Below are 20,968 nucleotides of genomic sequence, written 5' to 3' on the forward strand. Positions count from 1 at the left end.
CCCACCTCCACCCTTTCCCCACCCCCACCCCCGCCCAGGCTAGCGGATCCCGTGTGGGTCGTGGCCCGGCTGCTAGACCCATCCCGGCATCTGCCGGCTGGCCAACGAGTCACCCTAACTTTTGTTTCGCCTTTTTCCCTTTTCGGCTTTCGCATGTGGCCGCTGAAACTTTTTTTTTTTAGTGAAATTTTACCCTCAGAAACGTGCGGAGCATATGAAGAATGACAAGGCTGACCCGAGGGTCACCACCACCCAGGTTGACACGCATTGTTACCGCCCCACCCTTCCCACTTACAACTTTTGACTTCGGCACTTTGAGGACCTCTTGCAGTTGCAGAAGTCAAACGTGACTTATATTCCTCTTTTGCTATTGGCATATAGCGAGTATTGCTTTTCTCTGTAATTTTTTTTTTTTTTTGAGTCGGGGTCTCCATCGCCCAGGCTGGAGTGCAGTGGCACGCTCACGGCCACCCCAGCGTCTGTCCCCTGGGCTCCGCTGGGCTCCGGCGATCCTTCCGCCTCAACCTTCCCAGTAGCTGGAACTACAGGTGTGTGCTACCACGCCCGGCTAATTTTTTGATATATTGTAGAGACGAGGTCTCCCCAAGTTGCCCAGCCTGGTCTCGAACCCCTGGGTTCAGACACTCCTCTCCCCTCGGCCTCCCAATAGTGCTGGGATTACAGGCTTGAGCCACCACATCCGGCCTATAATTTTTTTTAACTAAGTATGCGTCCCTAAGCAATTTCGTCTTGATGTAAGTGGAAGCATACAGTATGTGTTCTGTTGTGCCTGGGTTTTTGTTTTTGTTTTTGTTTTGTGGACATTTTAAAAGTCATTTTGTTGCAGGTAACAGGGAAACACTCATCTCTGTAGTAGAACCATTACTTGTCCATCTTACTGCTTATGGACATTGGATTGTTTTCCATTTTATGCTGTTATGAATAATGCTGTAATGAATTTAGGATACTAAAGAATGAGATTGCTGGCTCAGTGGGCAGACGTCTTCCACTTTACTAGTTGGATTCTTTTCCAAAGTGGTTAGTTATATTGGTTTATGCTCTGAACAAGCAGGGTATAAGAACTCCTGATGTTTGTACCCTTCCCAAAGCTGGTGGGTGTAAGGTGTATTGTGGTTTTAGTTTGGATTTCTTCAACTTCTAAGTTCATATTTCCTGGCCATTGTAACTGCACTTTTATAATTCTCAAGGTGTTCACTCTTTTTCTGATTGCAAACAGGGCTACCAAAAAATTGCATACTCATTTTAAGAGTTGTTTGCAGTAATCAGAAATGTCTGGATGCTTTTTGAGGACCTCTTGCAATTGCATAAGTCAAGTGTGACTTATATTCATCTTTTGTTATTGGCATATATCAAGTATTACAATTTTAATAGTTTTTTCATTTCTTAAAATGTATACATTTTTTTGACACCCTCTGTATACATTTTAGGTTTCCAACAGTGGAAACAGTCTGTCCATTCTGACAGAAGGTAACTTTTATTATCTGTTTTTCCATTGCCTGTTATCCTTCCGTTTGTCTTACTGGCTTTCTGCCTGGATTGGGAGGGAGGGAGGCTAACTTGAAACCAAATGACAATTGTTACTTCACTACAAGACAAAAATAGCAGACATGGTTCAATGGTCCTTTCAATCAACACTGCCATGGAGACATGGCCCGTGCCCCTTCAACCTGTACAGTCACATGGAACCAGAATGGAGAATATCACATCTCATTTAAGATTTTGTGTGTTTGTTTTTAAGTCTGCTGCCAATTTTTTTTTGGTCTTTTATCTGTGAACCTCTAACTTAAGAGATACACAGTTCCACTTCTAGCAGTTTGTCTAGCAGATGATAACAATGTGGATGAGCAAGTCATTAGAAATCAAGCATATTCAGGGTAAATGAGAGCAGCACAAAGAATAAGCTGCTTCTAAATATGTATGGATGAAAATAAATGGATAAACACAGTGTACCAAGTCATAGTTTAGTTTCAGCAGAGAAAACAGGCCAACATTAGAAGGTACTGATGAGGTAAAGCAGATCTTAAGAATTTTGGCATTACTCAGGTCACAATGGGCTATATCAAGCAGTGCTCAAAGCTTATAAATTAGAGGCCACGTTGCATATGCAGTACTTCTGACATTCTTCAGTGCTGAGTTTTGAATCCAGTAGGTGCGTTTTTGACTCTAGTGGGGCAGGCAGCCTGCTGCCATTTATAGAAATGAGCAAGATTGTGCACAAATACAGGATGGCTAAAAGAGATTGGAAATATTACACAGGAGGACTATCAGAACAGGATATTACACAGGTGATAGCACTACCTGTCACACATCTTGCATTCAAACCTATTTCTAGTCAGCATCTAATTATTTATTTGGCATACTGAACTGTTTTTCTTTGTTTTACCCAGAAGTCAGTGAACATTTCTTTGCTGTTTGATCTTAAATAAGAACAACAGGTAAATAGGAGTTAACCAGACAAGAGAAGAAGGAGGAGTGTTAACAGACAGAGGGAACAGCGCATATAAAGGTCCTGTGGAAGGAGGGAGCATGGTGTTTTAGGAACTCCACAGAACAGTGTGGCTAGAGCGCAGAGCAAGGAAGGGAATTTTGTGAGAGGGGGTGTAATGAGTAAATAATGGAAGAGCAGATGTTCCTAATAACATTGAACATTCTTGAATGCACATGTGAGCAAGTACTCCTCCTGCACTCCCATTGCATCATAAGTACATATTTATAATAAACTCAAGCTCACTGCCTGTTGTCTAGTTGTGAGGATTTATTTTCTACATGCTTAATGTTTTATTCTCGCAGCTCAAAACAAATTACCTGTCATGAGAGCTCATGAATCCAGTTACACAGTGTGACTTTATTGGGTGGTTTCTTATTGCTTTTTGTTTGTTCTGTTTGCTGCTTGTTTTAAAATAAGTCAGTGTCAGTACTGCCTTGAAAATGATTTGAGGAATTGACCATTTGACCCCATGGGCACGCTTCTAAGCCCAAGGAAACTTTTTTTGTAATCCACCTGTGCTCCTTTTTCTTTACTTATTAAAATTACTGAGTTAAAGTCTTATTGCTATTTACTTATTCTCAGAATAAAGAACAACAGTTCGTGTTCATTTTTTACCCTTCTCTGTTCTTAGACTAAATTACCTGAAATAGGAATCATACCATTTCAAAGTGACTTTCAGTAACAATGTTTTGTATTTGTTGTAAGCATTTGTAGATTGAGTTGCAAGGACCTATAGGACTGGGGAAAATGAGATGATTCTGCTACTGTATTTTAGTGTCTTCTTTTAAAAGTGGGAGGTTTGGTGAGTGCATGGAACAAAGTAAGACAAGTGATCAGATTTAAACAGACATGTCTAATGTGAGAGGAAATGAACACTTGCATGTTGGTTTACTTAGGAAGAGTCTGACCCATCTTTACAAGCTCTTGAGTCCCGCCAAGATGATATTTTAAAACGTTTGTATGAGTTGAAAGCTGCAGTTGATGGTCTCTCCAAGATGATTCAAACACCAGATGCAGATTTGGATGTAACCAACATAATGCAAGCTGATGAGCCCACTACTTTAACCACCAATGTATTGGACTTGAATTCAGTGCTTGGAAGGGTAAGTTTGTTTTGAAAGCTGAAAAATGCCAATGTGTGCTGGGTTGCTGTTAGTGCAGGAAAACTGTGCTAGTTTTCAAAGGTGGAGCAAAGAGCATGTTCTTTTTCTTAGCCTCTAAATGATTGTGCCTTTTGTACAGAACAGAATCACAGGTATAACTGATGCCAAACCAAGCTCTGAAGCTTCTTCTTGACTTCTGAAACCAAGTGCAAACAGGGAGGACCCATAAGCAGAGGAGTCAAGGAGAATTAACAGCCTCTGCCATTCCAGGCATCGATCCAGCAGCCTCCAAGCCCTGGAGGAACAGATCTCAGCTTGTTTGCTCAGTGCTTTTCTGAGGTTCAGAAGAGGCAACTCAACTCTTTGAGAGTCACCCAACTTTTAGAACTTTGGCTGCCCAAACACAAGAATCCCACCAATTCTTTTTTTTTTTTTAATTGGAGTCTCACTCTGTCGCCCAGGCTGGAGTGCAGTGGCATATGCACAGCCACCCCAGCGACGTCCCGCTAGGCTCCAGCGATCCTTCCACCTCAGTCTTACAAGTAGCCGGAACTACAGGCGTGTGCTACAGCACTCGGCTAAATTTTTATTATTATTTATTGTAGAAGTGAGGTCTTGCCAAGTTGCCTGGGCTGGTCTTGAACTCGCAGGCTCAGGCAGTCCACTTGCCTCGGCCTCCCAAAGTGCTGGGATTACAGGCTGAGCCATCAAACCTGGCCAGCCCACCAGTTCTTTTGAAATAATATTGCTAAAGCCAGTCACAATCCCATATTTCAAATTTTTTTCCTTAAATTGTTTGCTGTATTGAAAATAAGTTGCATCAGCCAACTTTCATTTTTGAAGTTTATAGGCTTCAGCTGATTTAGGGGACAATCTAATGTGCAAAGAATGTCTCATTTATTACAAAGTGGTATTTATTTGAGGGTTCAAAACGGTTTGTCCCAAAAATCCCCACTAATACCCTCATCCAGAATTGGTGATAGAATGTACTACTTAAAGACCTGAAAGTGGAAGCAGTGTTGCAGTGTCTCATCCAGGGCTCTGCTTTTGGTTACCTCAGTACCTCTGCATCTCTGTATATCTTTTCTTGCTCATCCATTCATCCAGTACTTGTTTGCATGCACTGTGGACTTAGATGAGACCCCACCAGGTCCCCAGGGAGCCAGAGTCTAGTGGATGAGTTGATGAGCACACAGCCATGACAGTGATTTCTCAGGGTGCTGGGAAGGCTTCTCAGAGCACATGGTGCTCAAGATGAATTTTGATGCCTCAGACGGTACAGTGTCAAGTAATACAATATGTTCAGGGAACTGCAAAGCATTCAGCACAGCGTGATATGTAGGACATTGGTCAGGAGTGGCAGGCTGTGTACAGAAAGCCAAGAAGTCTGGCTAGAAATAAGAATCTTCATCTAAAAAGGTTATCGAGCATGGGTTTGGATTTATGACAGGCCTGTCCTCCTGGACCTCTCCTAGTGCCTCATGCCAGAGCAGGCTGTGGCCCCAAACCATTGCCAGGCTTCTGTGCCCAGAGACTGCTGGCACTGAAGCAGATTGCACAGTGGGGGAGAGGCTGTCAGTTTGGGCACATTAATTAACACCTAGTGTTTTAGAATCTTCCCACCTGTCATCAATGATTTTTAGAGCCAAGACCCTTATGTAAGGGGCTCTTCATTGAAATATCTTGATGAACACAAATTGATGGAGAAACTATATCCTGTCAGGTAGTCAGGTGTTAAAAAGATTTGGTAGCTGGAATAATTGCATGTGTGATTTTTTGTTTTTTGTTTTGTTTTGTTTTTTTGAGTTGGAGTTTCACTCTGTCGCCCAGACTGGAGGGCAGTGGCCACTCCCGGCCACCGCAGGCTCGCCCTGCTGGGCTCCAGCGATCCTTCCACTCAGCCTTCCAAGTAACCAGAACTACAGGCGCGCGCTACCACGCCCGGCTAATTTTTTGATTTATTGTAGAGATGAGGTCTCGCTAAGTTGCCCGGGCAGGTCTCTAACCCGCGGGCTCAGGCAGTCCACTCACCTCAGCCTCCCAAGGTGCGGGATTACAAGCTGAGCCACCAAGTCCGGCTTGTTTTGTTTTGTTATGAGTTGGAGTCTCACTCTGTTGCCCAGGCTGGAGTGCAGTGGCATGTTCACAGCCACTGCAGCCTTCCAAGTAGCTGGAACCACAGGCATGTACCACCACACCCAGCTAATTGTTTGATTTATTGTAGAGACAAGGTCTCGCCAAGTTGTCCAGGCTGGCCTTGAACCACGGACTCGGGCAGTCCTCTCATCTCAGCCTCCCAAAGTGCTGGGATAATAGGGGTGAGCCACTGCACCTGGCTTGTGTAATTTTTTTTTTTTAAGCATAGTTTTATCTATACTAGATAAAAGGGACAAATAGAAGTGTCATTCCTGATACGATGTTTGACAGGAAAGTCAGCTTTTTATTTGTGGGGAACCAGCAGCATAGGGGTTGAGAGGGTGGAGTCAGCTCATATCCTAGCTCCAAGCTTACTGAGCTGAGTGACTTTGCATAGGTTACTCACTTCTCCAGGCCTCAAGTTTTTTCAGCTGTAAGTGGGGATCATAATAGTACCTTTTTCATGGGAGTGGGGGTTCAATTAAATAATCCTGCTTAAAGTGTTAGAATATTGCCTGGTACTATTATGCATACTCAGATTGCTGTTATTTGCTACATTGTTTTGGTCTTTCTCCAGGATTACGGGGCACTAAAAGACATCGTGATCAACGCAAACCCGGCCTCCCCTCCCCTCTCCCTGCTCGTGCTGCACAGGCTGCTCTGTGACCACTACAGGGTCCTGTCCACTGTGCACATGCACTCATCAGTCAAGAGTGTACCTCAAAACCTTCTCCAGTGTTTTGGAGACCAAACTAAAAAACAGCCCCGTCAAGAATATCAGCTTGGTTTTACTTTAATTTGGAAGAACGGTAAGTAGAGAGGACTGAGCAAACTTATATACAGTTGACCTTTGACCTTTTAACCGTGCAGGTATACTTATATGCAGTTTTTTGTCAATAAATATGTTGGAAAATTTTCTGGAGATCTGCAAGAATTTCAAAAATCTCACAGATGTACTGCAGCTTAGAAATACTGAAAAGATAAGAAAAAGGTTATGCTATGGCACTACTCTATTTTATCATTTACTACCATAAAATATATACAAATCTATTATAAAAAGTTAAAATTTATCAAAATATATACACACATACCATACAGGGCACCATTTGCAGTCCAGAGAAATGTAAACAGAAAGATGCAATATTAAGTAATAACTGCATAAAATTAACTGGTAATATTTGGTACTATAATAAATTTGTAGCCAGCTCAGGTATTCTACCAGTTTAAAATGCCATATGACACTAATCCTCTCCACATGAGCAGTTCATCTCTCCAGTAAATTGTTTATTGCCATAAAAAGCAACCTTTCGGGGTTCTTGGATATTTTTGTGTTTAGTACAATACTGTAACCTTGAATAACACCATGGCACCTATACAAAGTGCCACTAGTAATTCAGGTCCACATCTGTGGTTGCCCACCATTTCAAGATAAACAAATCCAGCATAAGGACCATTGTTTTGGGGGGTTTTTTTGTTGGTTTTTTTGAGTCAGGGTCTCACTCTGTCACCCAGGCTAGAGTACAATGGCACAATCATGGCTCACTATAGCCTCGATTTCCTGGGCTCAGGCAATATTCCTGCCTCAGCCTCCCAAGTAGCTGGGACTACAGGCGCACGCCACTATGTCCAGCTAATTGTTTTATTTTTTTGTAGTGACGGGTCTTGCTGTGTTTCCTAGGCTGGTCTCAAACTCCTGGGCTCAAGCAGTCCTCCACCCTCAGTGACCATTGTGTTGTTTTTGTTTTTATTTTTAAAAAGGGAATTTGTGAAGCCATCACTACAGCTATGCCAGCAGGTGCAAAAACTTTGAGCTTTTTACAAAGTACTTTTTTGTTCCATATTGAAAATGAAGCTTTTATGTGGGTGCTGGATTACTATAAGAAAGGCATACCTATAGACTCAATAATTTGAGAAAAAGCAAATAATGACAAAGTAAAAGGTAAGTAAAGCTATCTAACGCTGGAGAATTTAATGCCAGCAAAGGATGGTTTGACAGTTTTGGAAAGAGGTTTGTCTTTAAAACTATCAAGATAACAGAAGAATTCTGCCAGCCAAGAGGTAGCAGATGAGTTCCCAGATGCCATCAAGAAAATCATTGAGTAGGATATCTGCCTGAATAGGTTTTTAATGCTGATGAAAGTGCCCTGTACTGGGAAAAAATGCCACAGAGGACATTTATTAGTAAGGAAGAGAAGCAAGCACCAGAATGAAAGGCAGGAAGTGATAGGTTAACTATACTTATTTGTGCAAATGCAGTTGGATTTATTATCAAGTCTGCCCATATTTGTAAAGCTGCTGACTCCCAAACCTTGAAGGGAAAAGACAAACGCAGCTGCCAGTGTTTTGGTTTGAACAAGAAGACCTGGATGACAAGAACCCTTTTTCTGGATTAGTTCCATCAATGCCTTGTCCATGAAGTCAGAAAGTACCTTGCCAATAAGGGACTGCCTTTTACAGCTCTTTTGATATTGGCCAATGCCCTTGGCTACCCAGAACCCCATGATTCAAAGTAATCTACTTGCCCTCAAACACGTCTCTAATTCAGTCTCTAGATCAAGGAATCATAAGGACCTTTAAGGCTCATTTTAGGCCATGTGCAGTGGCTCATGCCTATAATCCCAGCACTTTGGGAGGCCAAGGTGAGAGGCAAAGTCTCACTATGTCACCCCTGCTGGAGTATACTGGTGTGATCATAACACACAAGAGCTTCCACTTTCTGGGCTCAAGCAATCCTCTTGCGTCAACCTCCTGAGTAGCTGGGGCTATAGAACATGCCACACCTGGCCTCTTTATGATTTTCTTAACTACATTGTTTTTGTCCTCTAGCTTTATAGTAAGAGTACATCTCGGCCTCACATTCTAAAACGTATCATTATAGGGATACTGACGTTATCTTTTCATATGGTCCACTCCTGGTTAAGTTTATACAGAGGGAAGTGCGTTAATATGATTCATACATGGGTTTGAGATCAGCCTGGGCACATTGGCGAGACCTTATCTCTACAATAAATCAAAAAAGTAGCTGGTTGTGGTGGCACACACCTGTAGTTACAGCTACTTGGAAGGCTGAGGCAGAATGATTGCCTGAGCTGACTCTGGCCTAGGTGACAGAGTGAGACTCCAACTCAAAAAAAAAGGCTCATTTTACATGCTACTCCATTGAAACAGCTGTCTACCATGGAAACTATGGAAGAGAACCTTGATGGAGCAACATGGGAGTCTGAAAAGATTATACCATTAAAGATGCCATAGTTGTTACAGAAAAAGCTATGAAAGCCACCAAACCTAAAACAATAAATTCCTGGAGAAAACTATCCAGATGTTGTGCATAACTTGATTTACATTAGAACTAATCAAGGAAATCACGAAAGAGACCAGATATGGCATAAAAGTGGAGGTGAAGGGTTTCAAGATAAGGATCTTGGAGAAACTCAAGAGCTAATAGACACCACACAAGAGAGAGTAACAGAAGACAACTTGGTAGAAAGGATTGCTTCCAAATCGGTGCCAGTGAGGATGACCTAGAAGCAATGCCAGAAAACAAATTGACATCAGATAATCTGGCAGAAGGGATCCAATTACTCAAGACTGCTTTTAATGACTTATGGAGTCTTCTACGTTACAGGCATTGAAACTAAAGCAACAGGTGGAAGGATCGGTATTGTATAGAAAGGTTTTTAAAGAAACGAAAGAGTCTGCGGGTTCGAGACCCGCCTGGGCAGCGAGACCTCATCTCTACAATAAATCAAAAAATCAGCCGGGCGTGGTAGCGCATGCCTGTAATTCGGCTACTTGGAAGGCTGAGGCGGAAGGATCGCCGGAGCCCAGCGGGTCGAGGCTGCGGTGGCCGGGAGCGGCCACTGCACTCCAGTCTGGGCGACAGAGTGAGACTCCGACTCAAAAAAAAAAAAAAACGAAAGAGCAAAATTAGGATGTATTTCCATAAAGTTGCACCAAGTGTGCCTGCCTCCCAAGACAGTGAGACCAACTCTTACTCTTCCTCATTCTGCTCATTGTGAGGATGATGGGGATAAAGACCTTTGTGATGATCTACTTCAACTAAATGAATAGGAAATAGCCAGGCATGGTGGTTCTTGCCTGTAATCCCAGTATTTTAAGGAGGCCAAGGCAGGAGGATCACTTGAGGCCAGGAATTCAACACCAGCCTAGGCAACAGTGAGACATCATCTCTATGAAAATGTTTTAAAAATAGCCAGATGTGGTGGCACACACCTGTAGTCCCAGCTACTCAGGAGGCTGAGGTGGAATGTTCGTCTGAGCCCAGGAGATAAAGGCTGTTGTTAGCCATGATCATGCCACTGCACTTCAGTCTGGGCAACATAGCTAAACTGTCTTTTTAAAGAAAAAGAGACAGTCTCACTGTGTCACCCCTGCTAGAGTATACTGGTGTGATCATAACACACAAGAGCTTCCACTTTCTGGGCTCAAGCAATCCTCCTGCCTCAACCTCCTGAGTAGCTGGGGCTATAGAACATGCCACACCTGGCCTCTTTATGATTTTCTTAACTACACTGTTTTTGTCCTCTAGCTTGCTTTATAGTAAGAATACATCTTGGCCTCACATTCTAAAACGTATCATTATAGGGACACTGAAGTTATCTTTTGATCCACTCCTGGTTAAGTTTATACAGAGGGAAGTGAGTTAATGATTCATACAGTGATATCTTAACTGCCCACTTAAGTGGAGCGATTATGAAGGCAGTAAATTCCCAACCTGGGAGATGCAACTCCTGGGTTTCCAGTCCTCGGGCAACAGAGGTTAAAGTAGATGGTCTGAGGTCCCTTATAGCTTCAAAACTCTCATAATGAAATACCAGAAATGGTTACTTGATTTTTTTAATTTAACATATAGTTTGTACTTAAGCCTTTTTGAATATTAAGCCTTTTGGAGACAGACTAAAAACATGACATTCTTCTGGAAAATGCACTTTCCCTTGCCATCAGTTCATCATTTTTAGTGACTTCCCCTTTCCACATTGTACAAATACTTCCCTCGGGCTGCTCTTGATGATACATGCCATGTTTTTTCTTTACAGTGCCGAAGACTCAGATGAAATTCAGTGTTCAGACGATGTGCCCCATCGAAGGAGAAGGGAACATTGCACGTTTCTTGTTCTCTCTGTTTGACCAGAAACATAATGCTGTAAATTCAACCCTCATAGATAGCTGGGTAGACATCGCTATTTTTCAGTTAAAAGAGGGAAGCACTAAAGAAAAAGCTGCTGTTTTCCGCTCCATGAACTCTGCTCTGGGGAAAAGCCCTTGGCTCGTTGGGAATGAACTCACTGTGGCAGACGTCATGCTATGGTCAGTGCTCCAGCAGACGGGAGGCTGCAGTGCTACAGTGCCAGCCAATGTGCAGAGGTGGATGAGATCTTGTGAAAACCTGGCCCCTTTTAACACTGCCCTCAAGCTCCTTAAGTGAATTTCAGTAGCTAACTTTAAAAAGAGTTTAGAATTTAAGAATGGTGCTGTTTCATGCCTGTTGTCAGTTAAAGGGACTTGTATTAGAACCAAAGTCTTTTTATTTAGGCCAGTTGTCAAGTACCAATAAAAGTATCATGTAATTTGTGGTTTTCATTTTATTTAAAATTCTGTCAAATCATGCATAAGGTATATATGATGATTATCAACTATGTGGCAGGCCCTTTGTGGGGTTCAAAAATGAGTATATCAGATCACTGCCTCTGAGGAATGTACAGGTTAGCTATGGAAGTGGGTGCTATAATAAAGGAAAAAGTACCATAGGAACAGTGCAGGGCAAAGGCAGGAAACATGGTAACTCAGCTGCTCTGAGATCATTTGGGGGCAACAAAGCATTGCAAAGGTATGGTTTTGGAATGATGCTAAGTTGAAGGTGGGGAGAACAGATTGAAAAGGTTGGAAGTTGTACATTGTGCTAAGAAGCTTAAATTTTAAGGCAGCAGAGAGCCAGCAAGTTTTGAGCCAAGAAATGATCAGGTGTCCTGGTAACTGACTTCGGCAGTGGTGTGAAAATGTTAGGAAGACTGGCAGCTATCAAAACGGGAACAATCCAGTTAGTGTACGTGGCTGGATGTGGGCAGTGATGGGGGTATGGATAGAGAGCACACTTACAGTTTCTGCAGTAGAACCTTCTAAAGGAGGACCAAAGGGTCAAGAAAGTTGGAAGGAGAAAGAATAGCTGAGCATGATGTCTAAGTTTTTAGTTTCAGAGACTAGGTGGATGGAAATATTTAAGTAGAAAATTCAGGAATAGGAGCTTGAGGGGTAGGAAAGGAACGAGCAGAAGAGATTTAACTAAGTGTAGGCTTACATTCAAGATGCCAGGTCATGAAAGAGCTACTTAAAGCAGTTGGGGCATTTTTACATTTTTAATAAGTCATGTACAGGCTTATTAAATACAAATAAGAATTATACCAACTATACCCTAATAAAGATTGAGAATTTACATTCCAGTTAACTAAGTCCATTTTCATATTACTGATCAAGCTTGATGAAGTCTAGACATGCAAACCCCATCTTTCATGTCATCCTTAACCCCTTTGTCCTGAGAAAGAAGGTTTAGTTGCTTCTTTAGTTCTTCAATTTCTTTTTCTTGCTCTATGATCTTCATCTGTAGGGTGAGATTAACCTGTAAAGAGAAATTTGTCAAAATGGTTACTTGCCTTTTAAATAGGCAGCCATCGCTTTACGAGGTTCCAATATGCATGGATTCCAGTTACCACAGTTTAGTTAAAAAACACCCAGTTACCAAGTTCCAGTGTTAGTGACAACAGTATTTTAATTTTAACTTTAACTATGTGAAGCTCTTCAGTTCTCCAAACATGATGTAAATAACTGGTGCAGCCGGGCTTAGTGGCTCAGCCTGTAATCCCGCGCCTTTGGGAGGCTGAAGTGAGTGGATTGTCTGAGCCCGCCGGTTCGAGACCCGCCTGGGCAGGCGAGACCTCATCTCTACAATAAATCAAAATTAGCTGGGCGTGGTAGCGCACGCCTGTAGTTCCAGCTACTTGGAAGGCTGAGGTGGAAGGATCACCGGAGCCCAGCAGGTCGAGGCCACTGCATTCCAGTCTGGGCGAGAGTGAGACTCCAACTCAAAAAATAAATAAATAAATAAAAGAAAGGAATGAAGATGTCCTACAGAAAACAACACCAGCAAAAAGCCACATTAAGATAACTCAGTTCTGAGCTTCAAGTCAGGGACAGGTAAATTAAAAAAAATAAAAATAAAAAACTCTCAGAGATACTTCACGACACTGAAAGTGCAAAGAAAATGCTGGAAGCTAGCTGGGCATGGTGGCTCACGCCTGTAATCCCAACACTTTGAGAAGTGGTGGCAAGAGGATTGCCTGAGCCCACAGGTTCCAGACCAGCCCGGGCAATAAGATGAGACTTCGTCTCTACAATAAAAAAAAAAATGAGCTGGGCGTGGTGGCACATGCCTGTAGTTCCAGCTACTTGGATGACTGAGGTGGAAGGATCACCTGAGCCCAGCAGGTCAAGGCTGTGGTGGCTGTGAGTATGCCACTGCATTCCAGCCTGGGCGACAGAGTGAGATTCCAACTCAAAAAAAAAAAAAAAAAAAAAAAATACTAGAAGCCAATCCAGACCTCACAAGGAGCATAACAACTTGCCAAGGTACAGAAAAGATGCTTGCTCCATGTCGTACATTACAGGAGATGAAGGGAGCAGGCACCATTCAAACTGTTCCTGAAATATTTGAATTTTCAATATTTCTAGCATTTTAAGTTGCAGTGTACTAAATAAAGTTTTATGGTTTTTTTCATTTCCATATACACTTGTAACTGACAGTTTAATGTTTTGACAGATTTTAAAGGTCACAGAACAATAACTTCTTAGTAAGGACACTTTGGTAGGCTTGAGGTTTGCAAGATCATTTTTTGACACTCCCACACTACTATGCAAAGCAAGGGCTGCCTGTATATACAAATCCTTACCTGTCTAGGCATGTGTAGGCTACTTTTTTTTTTAATGTGCAAGACAGAAGAAATTATTATCACAAATATCAAATAACTATGGTATCTAATAGCTATCTTTAACTAGGTATCAGAAAATTCCCTCCATATCTGAAGATAAATGTTTATGCTTAGTCTTAACTGTTAGTTTCAAACACTTTCAAAAAGAAAAGCAGTACACCTACCTATTTACCATTTAAGCTAATAAAATTCAGTTTCACTTGACAATAGCCTTATATAGAAAATAAACCATCTGATTTTGCAGCAACTTGGATGGATTTGGAGAAGATCATACTCAGTGATTTATCACAGAAACAGAACTGAGTTCCATATGTTCTCACTCATAAGCTGAACTTGAACAATTACAATGCTAATAAAAAATCGAATTGACAGCAGTGGGAAACTGGGGGGGTGGGATTGGCAGTTGAGGGAAACTGCTAGGGGAGGGAGGGGCATACCTCATCAACAAGGGTACCTACATGATCAGTGTTTGTATATCTAACCCTGAAATGTACCCCACATCTTTATAATAAAAATTTTTTTAAAAAAGAAACCATCTGATAATTTTTTTTTTGAGTCGAAGTCTCACTCTGCCACCCAGGCTGGAGTGCAGTGACACATTCATGGCCACTGCAGCCTCAACCTGCTGGGCTTAGGCGATCCTTCTGCCTCAGCCTTCCAAGTAGCCAGAACTACAGGCATGTGCCACCAAGCCCAGCTAATTTTATTTATTTATTTATTTATTTATTGTAGAGACAAGGTCTAACCATGTTGCCCAGGCTAGTCTCGAACCCCAGGGCAATCCTCTCGCCTCAGCCGCCCAAAGTGCTGGGATTACAGGCTTGAGCCACCATGTCTGGCCCATCTGATTATTTTAAGCAGTCACTACAAGTCGTTCCCAAACTAGTGTATGTCAGAACTGCTTCAAAGCTGCTGTCCCCTCGCCTCCCAAAATTTATCTTCTTTTTTTTTTTTTCTTTTTTGAGCTGGAGTCTCACTCTGTCACCCAGACTGGAGTGCAGTGGCCGCTCCCGGCCACTGCAGCCTTGACCTGCTGGGCTCTGGCAATCCTTCCACCTCAGCCTTCCAAATAGCTGGAACTACAGGCGCACACTACCACACCCGGCTAATTTTTTTTGATTTATTATAGAGATGAGGTCTCGCCAAGTTGCCTAGGCGGGTCTCAAACCCGCGGGCTCAGGCCATCCACCCACCTCAGCCTCCCAAAGGGTGGGATTACAGGCTGAGCCACCGAGCCCGGCTTATCTTCTTTAATCATTAGGTTGGGGGACTGGTGAGGACCTGAGAGTTCTATCAAGTTCCCAGGTGATTTTATACTGCTGATCTGGAGACTACACTTTGAGAAACACTGCGTTCATGCAATCCTGCTCAAACACTGCCTATGTAAATCACTTAGAAATTATGTTAAAATGCAGATTCTGACTCAGTATGTCTGGGTTGGAGGTCCCAGGTATGCTGAGGAGGCTGATTTGAGATCACACTTTGAGTAGCAAAGCACTAGAGAATCTGTGAATAATCTTTGAATTAAGTTTTACCAAGTCTTAGGCTGAATCATCTACTATCTCCAGCATATGCAGACTAGACTATACCTGGCACTATAATGACATGTCAGGAAGGAGAAAGGGAATGGGCTGCCTTGCGGCAATACCACATCACAGGACTCAGCCAAAATCACACAGTTGAATGCCGAAAGCTCTTAGATTGGCTAGGGCAGTCTCTGCCAACATTCCAACTCCCCATTAGAATTTCTGCTGTCTTTTACCCTTCAATGTGTGTCTCTTTTTACTAGTAGGTACCTTTATAATAATTTATCAACGGTTATATACCATAGTTGGAAAGGGAAAATAAACCTTTGCAATGACTTAGCAAGATGAGGTTAGAAACTGAAGCATATAATTTTTAGAATAGACAGTGTGCAGTGAGTCAACTTGCATACGTGGACTATAAACACAAATGTGCTATTAGTATTCATTCAACTTAGTACCTGACACACTGTTAGGGAACTTGAAACAGGATTCACAACTTACACAAATTCTATTTTAAGTTTCATATTTTCCCCAACATCAAAACAATTTTACAGAGACTATATCTGGGGGCAGCAGCTGCAGCCAGACCTCAAGCAGGGCCATCCCCACCATTCACCAGCTGTTCCTCAGTGAAGGCCTGTAGTCCCCTTGGGGGACTACAGCACCACCTCTAGGAGCATCCTCTTCAGCACAACCCTGGGAGGTACCAGGATCATCTATGACACCAGTGATGATCCTCCAACAGAAGCCAGTCAGAGCCCCTGGCGCAATCACCCAGAAGATAAGCAGGTAGACAGTGAAGAGTCTCGGTTTGAAATGGACATTTAAAGGTCCAGCCATCAGAAGCACTGCTTATGGGGCCCTCAGGCCCTTCTCCAGAGAAAAGTCACACCAGCCAGGCCTTCTGAAAGTTACTATATTGGGCAGGTGTCAAGTGTGGGGTTGCTCCCTCAGGGCACATGCCCTCCCTCTTAGTGAACACCAGCATACCTCCTTGTGCCTCTGTTGATGCAAGAGCCGCCACCTCAAGGAGAGTGACTCCTGCGAATACACCTGCAGTGCCAGCAAGTGGACATGATCAAGCCCTTCTGAATGATCATTTGGCTCTTCCAGCCCTGTCTTCTAAGGGTCCCGCCCATCTTACCCTCTCCGGAGAGGGAATAAAAACCACCTTTGCCCTAGGGCCAAGGGAAAAAAGTACATACATTTCCAGAATTTTGGAAAAGTTCACTTTGCAGCAGCTGAACAGCAGACGGTCTCTGGGATGAGTTCCTTCTAGTTAAGTGCTGGATATACTTGGCTTGTACAGGACACCTTTTACTGAGAGATTCTGGTATCTGACCAGTTCTTAAACCTGTTAAAACTTCAGCTCGCTCCATTTCTGTTCCAAATGGCTGAAAGAGCTCTAGCAGGATCACACCCAAGCTATACATATCTGACTGGAAAAAAGAAAAAAAGAGGAATTTAGTAGTGAAATACAGAGCTAGAATAACATTTCCATTTCAATGTACCATCCTCTCAAACATGAAAGGATGCCTCAGAATGAGGATGTACAGTCACCTGCAATGAAGGGAACAGAGCAGGATGGTTGATCTCTCACAGAGGCAGGCATCTGCCCTGAGCAAGAGGTGATCCGGACTTTCACAACTCCAAAAAGGGGCATCCATGGGCACATAGGATCAAAGTTCAGGTGAAGGGTGGGATAATCACCCACCACCCACAACCACACGGCTATCTTCACCACCCTTTGACAATCCAGACCTGACCAAGGCAGAGCAATGAGTTCATGCCTGCGAGTGCCAGCTACAAGCCAGTGTCCCGGGTCCTGCTCCAGTCTCGCCTCTGCCTCCACTTATAATCACCAAGTATTCTTAGTAAGAGTTATCAAACTCAGCATAAAATCTCTGCTACTGAGAGGCTGAGGGAAGAGGGATTCAAGACCAACCTGAGCAACTTGGCAAGACCTCAGCTCTACAAGAAATTAAAAAAAAAAAAAATTAGCCAGGTGTCATGGTATGAGCCTGGAATCCCAGCTACTTGGAAAGCAGAGGCAGAAGAATTGCCTGAGCCCAGCAGGTTGTGGCTGCGGTAGCCATGAGTGAGCCACCAAACTCCAGACTGAGCAATACACTGAGACTCCTAAAAAAAAATAAACTATGTTACTTTTCCTAAAAATAGTGTTTTTAGGAACTTCTTTACTAGACAAGATTTTAGGGGCAGCCATGGTTTTTCCAGCAGCTCTTTCCCAATAGCTAAAAAGCTGCATGACGCAACAAAAGAAAGAAAATTTACTAGGCTATTATTTTGGAAAAAAGATTTACTTTAGCATTTCTTCAAAAAAACAATAGGTTCTACAGTATCTTCATTCTATTTCAAGGGGAGTCAAATGGCAGGATTCCCTGTAGTATCTATTTACCTAAGATTGAAAAAAAGGAAAGAACGAAAACAGACTTCCATGACTTCTAACTTCCTGAAATGAACAGTGACTTTTTTTTTTTTTTTTTTTTGAGTTGCAGTCTCACTCCATCACTCAGGCTGCAGTGCAGTGGCATGCTCATGGCCATCCCAGCATCGACCTGCTGGGCTCAGGCGATCCTTCCACCTCAGCCTTCCAAATAGCTGGAACTACAGGTGTGTGCCACCATGCCGGCTAATTTTTTTGATTTGTTGTAGAGATCAGTTCTCGACAAGTTGTCCAGGCTAGTCTCAAACCTGTGAGCTCAGGCAATCCTTTCACCTCGGCCTATCAAAGTGCTGAGATTACAGGCTTGAGCCACTGAGCCTGGCCAACAGTGACATTTAAAAGGGAAAACTTAGCTAGGTGCAGTGGCTCAAGCCTGTAACCCCAGCACTTTGAGAGGCTGAGGTGAGAGGATTGCCTGCACCTAGGGGTCCAAGACCAGCCTGGGCAACGTGGCAAGACCTTGTCTCTACGATAAATTAAAAAAAAAAAAAATTAAGCCGGGCTCGGTGGCTCAGCCTGTAATCCCGCGCCTTTGGGAGGCTGAGGTAAGTGAATTGCCTGAGCCCGCGGGTTCGAGACCCACCTGGGCAGTAAGACCTCATCTCTACAATAAATCAAAAATCAGCCGGGCATGGTAGCGCGCGCCTATAAATCCGGCTACTCGGAAGGTTGAGGTGGAAGGATCGCCAGAGCCCAGTGGGTAGAGGCTGCGGTGGCTGCTCCCGGCCACTGCACTCCAGTCTGGGCAACGGAGTGAAACTCCAACTCAAAAAAAAATAATTAGCCGGGCGTGGAAGCACGTGCCTGTAGTTTCAGCTACTTGGAAGGCTGAGGTGGAAGGATCACCGGAACGCAGCAGGTTGAGGCTGCAGTGGCCGTGAGCATGCCACTGCACTCCAGCCTGGGTGGCAGAGTGAAACTCCAACTCAAAAAAAAAAAAATAAAAGGAAAGCTCATTTCAAAAATAATTTGTGGATTTATGGATTTAGAAATAGTAAAGTAATCTAAAAGGCAATGCAGTCAGGTTCCATTGAAAAGTGAAGCTTCTTAGGGCAGTTTGATGCAATAGATAGACTATGCAGTGGTTCCCAATCTTTTTGGCATCAGGGACCAGTTTCATGGAAGACAATTTTTATTCCACAGGAAGATAGTTTCATGATGATTCAAGCACATAACACTTATTGTGCACTTTATTTCTTTCATTATTACATTATAATATATAATGCAATAATTATACAACCTACCATTAAAAAAAAAGTGGCGGCAGACGGAAGTGGTAAATAAAATAATGGGAGGGAAAAATATCAAGCAATAAATAAAATAATGGATGGGCCACTGCTGATATGACAAAAGGCAGAGCTCGCTCACCTCTCACCTCCTGCTGTGTGGCCTGGTTCCCAACAGGCCACAGGTACCCTCTATGGCCTGGAGGTTGGGACCCCTGGCCTACAATATTCAGTTATCTCCAAAAAGATCTCTTTGTTAGTTATGATTTCAGAGTAAGTTGAATCAAAGGGTAAAAAGCAACAAATACTACCTTGGCATCATACTCAGATCCTTCCAACTGTTCTGGTGAAGCGTACAGACAAGTACCCACTCTGGAAGTGTGTGTTGGTGTTCCTATAATTTCAGAAGCCACATATTAAACACTGCAATGTTAAGACTGTCAACATTAAAGTACATCTACTATGAACAGGTCCTACTGCACTCCTACGTTAGGAACAACAGTTGCTTTTTTTTTTAATCTTACCTTTGCTTTTAAATCTTTATGATCTTCTTTAAATACTGACATGTTCAATCATGTCCTTTTTATATTTTTTTTAAAAAACCCAAACTTACTTTTTCCATTTGTATTGGTCCAGTCTGTGTTCTTCTGTATGATGTCTGCACAGGCCAGACCAAAGTCTCCTATTTTTACTTGCTGATCAGGGCCATGAAGAAAAATATTTCTAGGCTATAAATAAATAGAACAAGTCAACTCCTTGGATTTCTTAAAGCAAATAATAACAGCGTATAAATTTTAAGGGTTTTGTAGTCCTCTCAAAAGTTAAAAATTTGAGCAACATTTCTCAAATTTGGCTGCATGCTGGAATCATCAGGGAGCTTTTAAAAATCTCAGTGTCTAAGCCATTCCCCAGACCAACTAAATCCAAACTCCTAGGTGTGGATGCAAAAACATCAATATTATAACAAGTTCCAAGGTCATTCCAAGTTTAGGAACCATTAATGTATTGCATGCTTTATATACAAGTGCTTCTCAACTCTGACCAAACATCACCTGAAAAGCTTTTAAAAACTACTGTCCTCTCCAGAGTCCAAAGACATTGATTTTTTTATTTACTTTATAATCTATTTTTCTGTAATTTATTTATTTATTATAGAGTTGTGGGTTACAAGTGAGGATTTACTATACAAGTAGGCTGCATGCAGGTAAAGTTTGGGTTTCTAGATGGCCCTCACTGCCCCTGGTTGTAGACTAGCTATCCTTTGTGTTGTCATGTGCTCCCCACCCTCCTCCCTCCCTCTGTCCCCTATCAGTGTCCAGCGACTGAATCCCACCCTTGTACTAATGTGACCAGTATTCAGCGCCCACTTATGAGAAAATGTGGTATTATTTGCTTCTGTGATAGTTCACTTAATAGGATGGCCTCCAACTACATCCAAGTTGCTGCGAAGGCTATGATTTTGTTCTTTCTTTATGGCTGTGTAATAGTCCATCATGTATATGTACCACATTTTCTATATCCAGTTCACTTTCAATACACAGCAGGGTTGGGTCCATGTTTTTGCTCTTGTGAATAGTGCGGCAATAAACATGCATGTGCAGGTATAGAGCAATTTATGTTCCTCCAGGTATATTCCCAGGAGAGGGTTTGCTGGATCACATGGAAGATCAACTTTTAATTCTTTTAGAGACCACCACACTGCTTTCCATAGACATTGAACTAGCTTGCTCCCGCCTAAAGTGTAGAAGCATTCCCTCTTCTCTGCAGCCGTACCAGCACCAGTCGTTTGTTGACTTAATGATAGCCATCCTTACCAGAGTTAGGTGGTATCTCACTGCAGTTTTGATTTGTATTCATCTGATGATTAGCGAGGCTGAGCATTTTTTCATATGTCTGTTTTCTGTTTGTGTGTCATCTTTTGAGAAGTGTCTATTCATGTCTTTTGTTATTTCTTTTTTTTTTTTTTGAGTTGGAGTCTCACTCTGTCGCCCAGACTGGAGTGCA

The 20,968-nt window shown here is 42.6% G+C and overlaps 2 protein-coding genes across 5 annotated transcripts in view; one reads left to right on the top strand and one right to left on the bottom strand.

The window, feature by feature from the left end:
• The window catches only part of AIMP2 (aminoacyl tRNA synthetase complex interacting multifunctional protein 2), an 11,560-nt gene extending 221 nt beyond the window's left edge, over positions 1 to 11,339 (top strand). Inside the window, exons 2-4 of the mRNA XM_008072907.2 lie at positions 3,406 to 3,612; positions 6,326 to 6,557; positions 10,806 to 11,339. Of these exons, the coding sequence (XP_008071098.1) occupies positions 3,406 to 3,612; positions 6,326 to 6,557; positions 10,806 to 11,194 (828 nt within the window). The 3' untranslated portion in view covers positions 11,195 to 11,339. The remainder of the gene's footprint in view (positions 1 to 3,405; positions 3,613 to 6,325; positions 6,558 to 10,805) is intronic.
• Positions 10,590 to 20,968, bottom strand: part of EIF2AK1 (eukaryotic translation initiation factor 2 alpha kinase 1) — a 46,688-nt gene continuing 36,309 nt past the window's right edge. For 3 of the 4 annotated variants that reach the window (XM_008072910.2, XM_008072909.2, XM_008072911.2), the window contains exons 12-15: positions 19,578 to 19,692; positions 19,276 to 19,358; positions 16,480 to 16,713; positions 12,108 to 12,382 (exon numbers count right to left, since the gene is read on the bottom strand). In XM_008072910.2, the coding sequence (XP_008071101.1) occupies positions 12,236 to 12,382; positions 16,480 to 16,713; positions 19,276 to 19,358; positions 19,578 to 19,692 (579 nt within the window). In that variant the 3' untranslated portion in view covers positions 12,108 to 12,235. Of the gene's footprint in view, positions 11,252 to 12,107; positions 12,383 to 16,479; positions 16,714 to 19,275; positions 19,359 to 19,577; positions 19,693 to 20,968 lie in introns of those variants that run through there. The other variant, XM_021706389.1, reaches the window with a different exon arrangement.

This window comes from Carlito syrichta, unplaced genomic scaffold (genome assembly GCF_000164805.1).
Source record: "Carlito syrichta isolate Samal-C Ts95f unplaced genomic scaffold, Tarsius_syrichta-2.0.1 Scaffold315497, whole genome shotgun sequence".
NCBI lineage: Eukaryota > Metazoa > Chordata > Mammalia > Primates > Tarsiidae > Carlito > Carlito syrichta.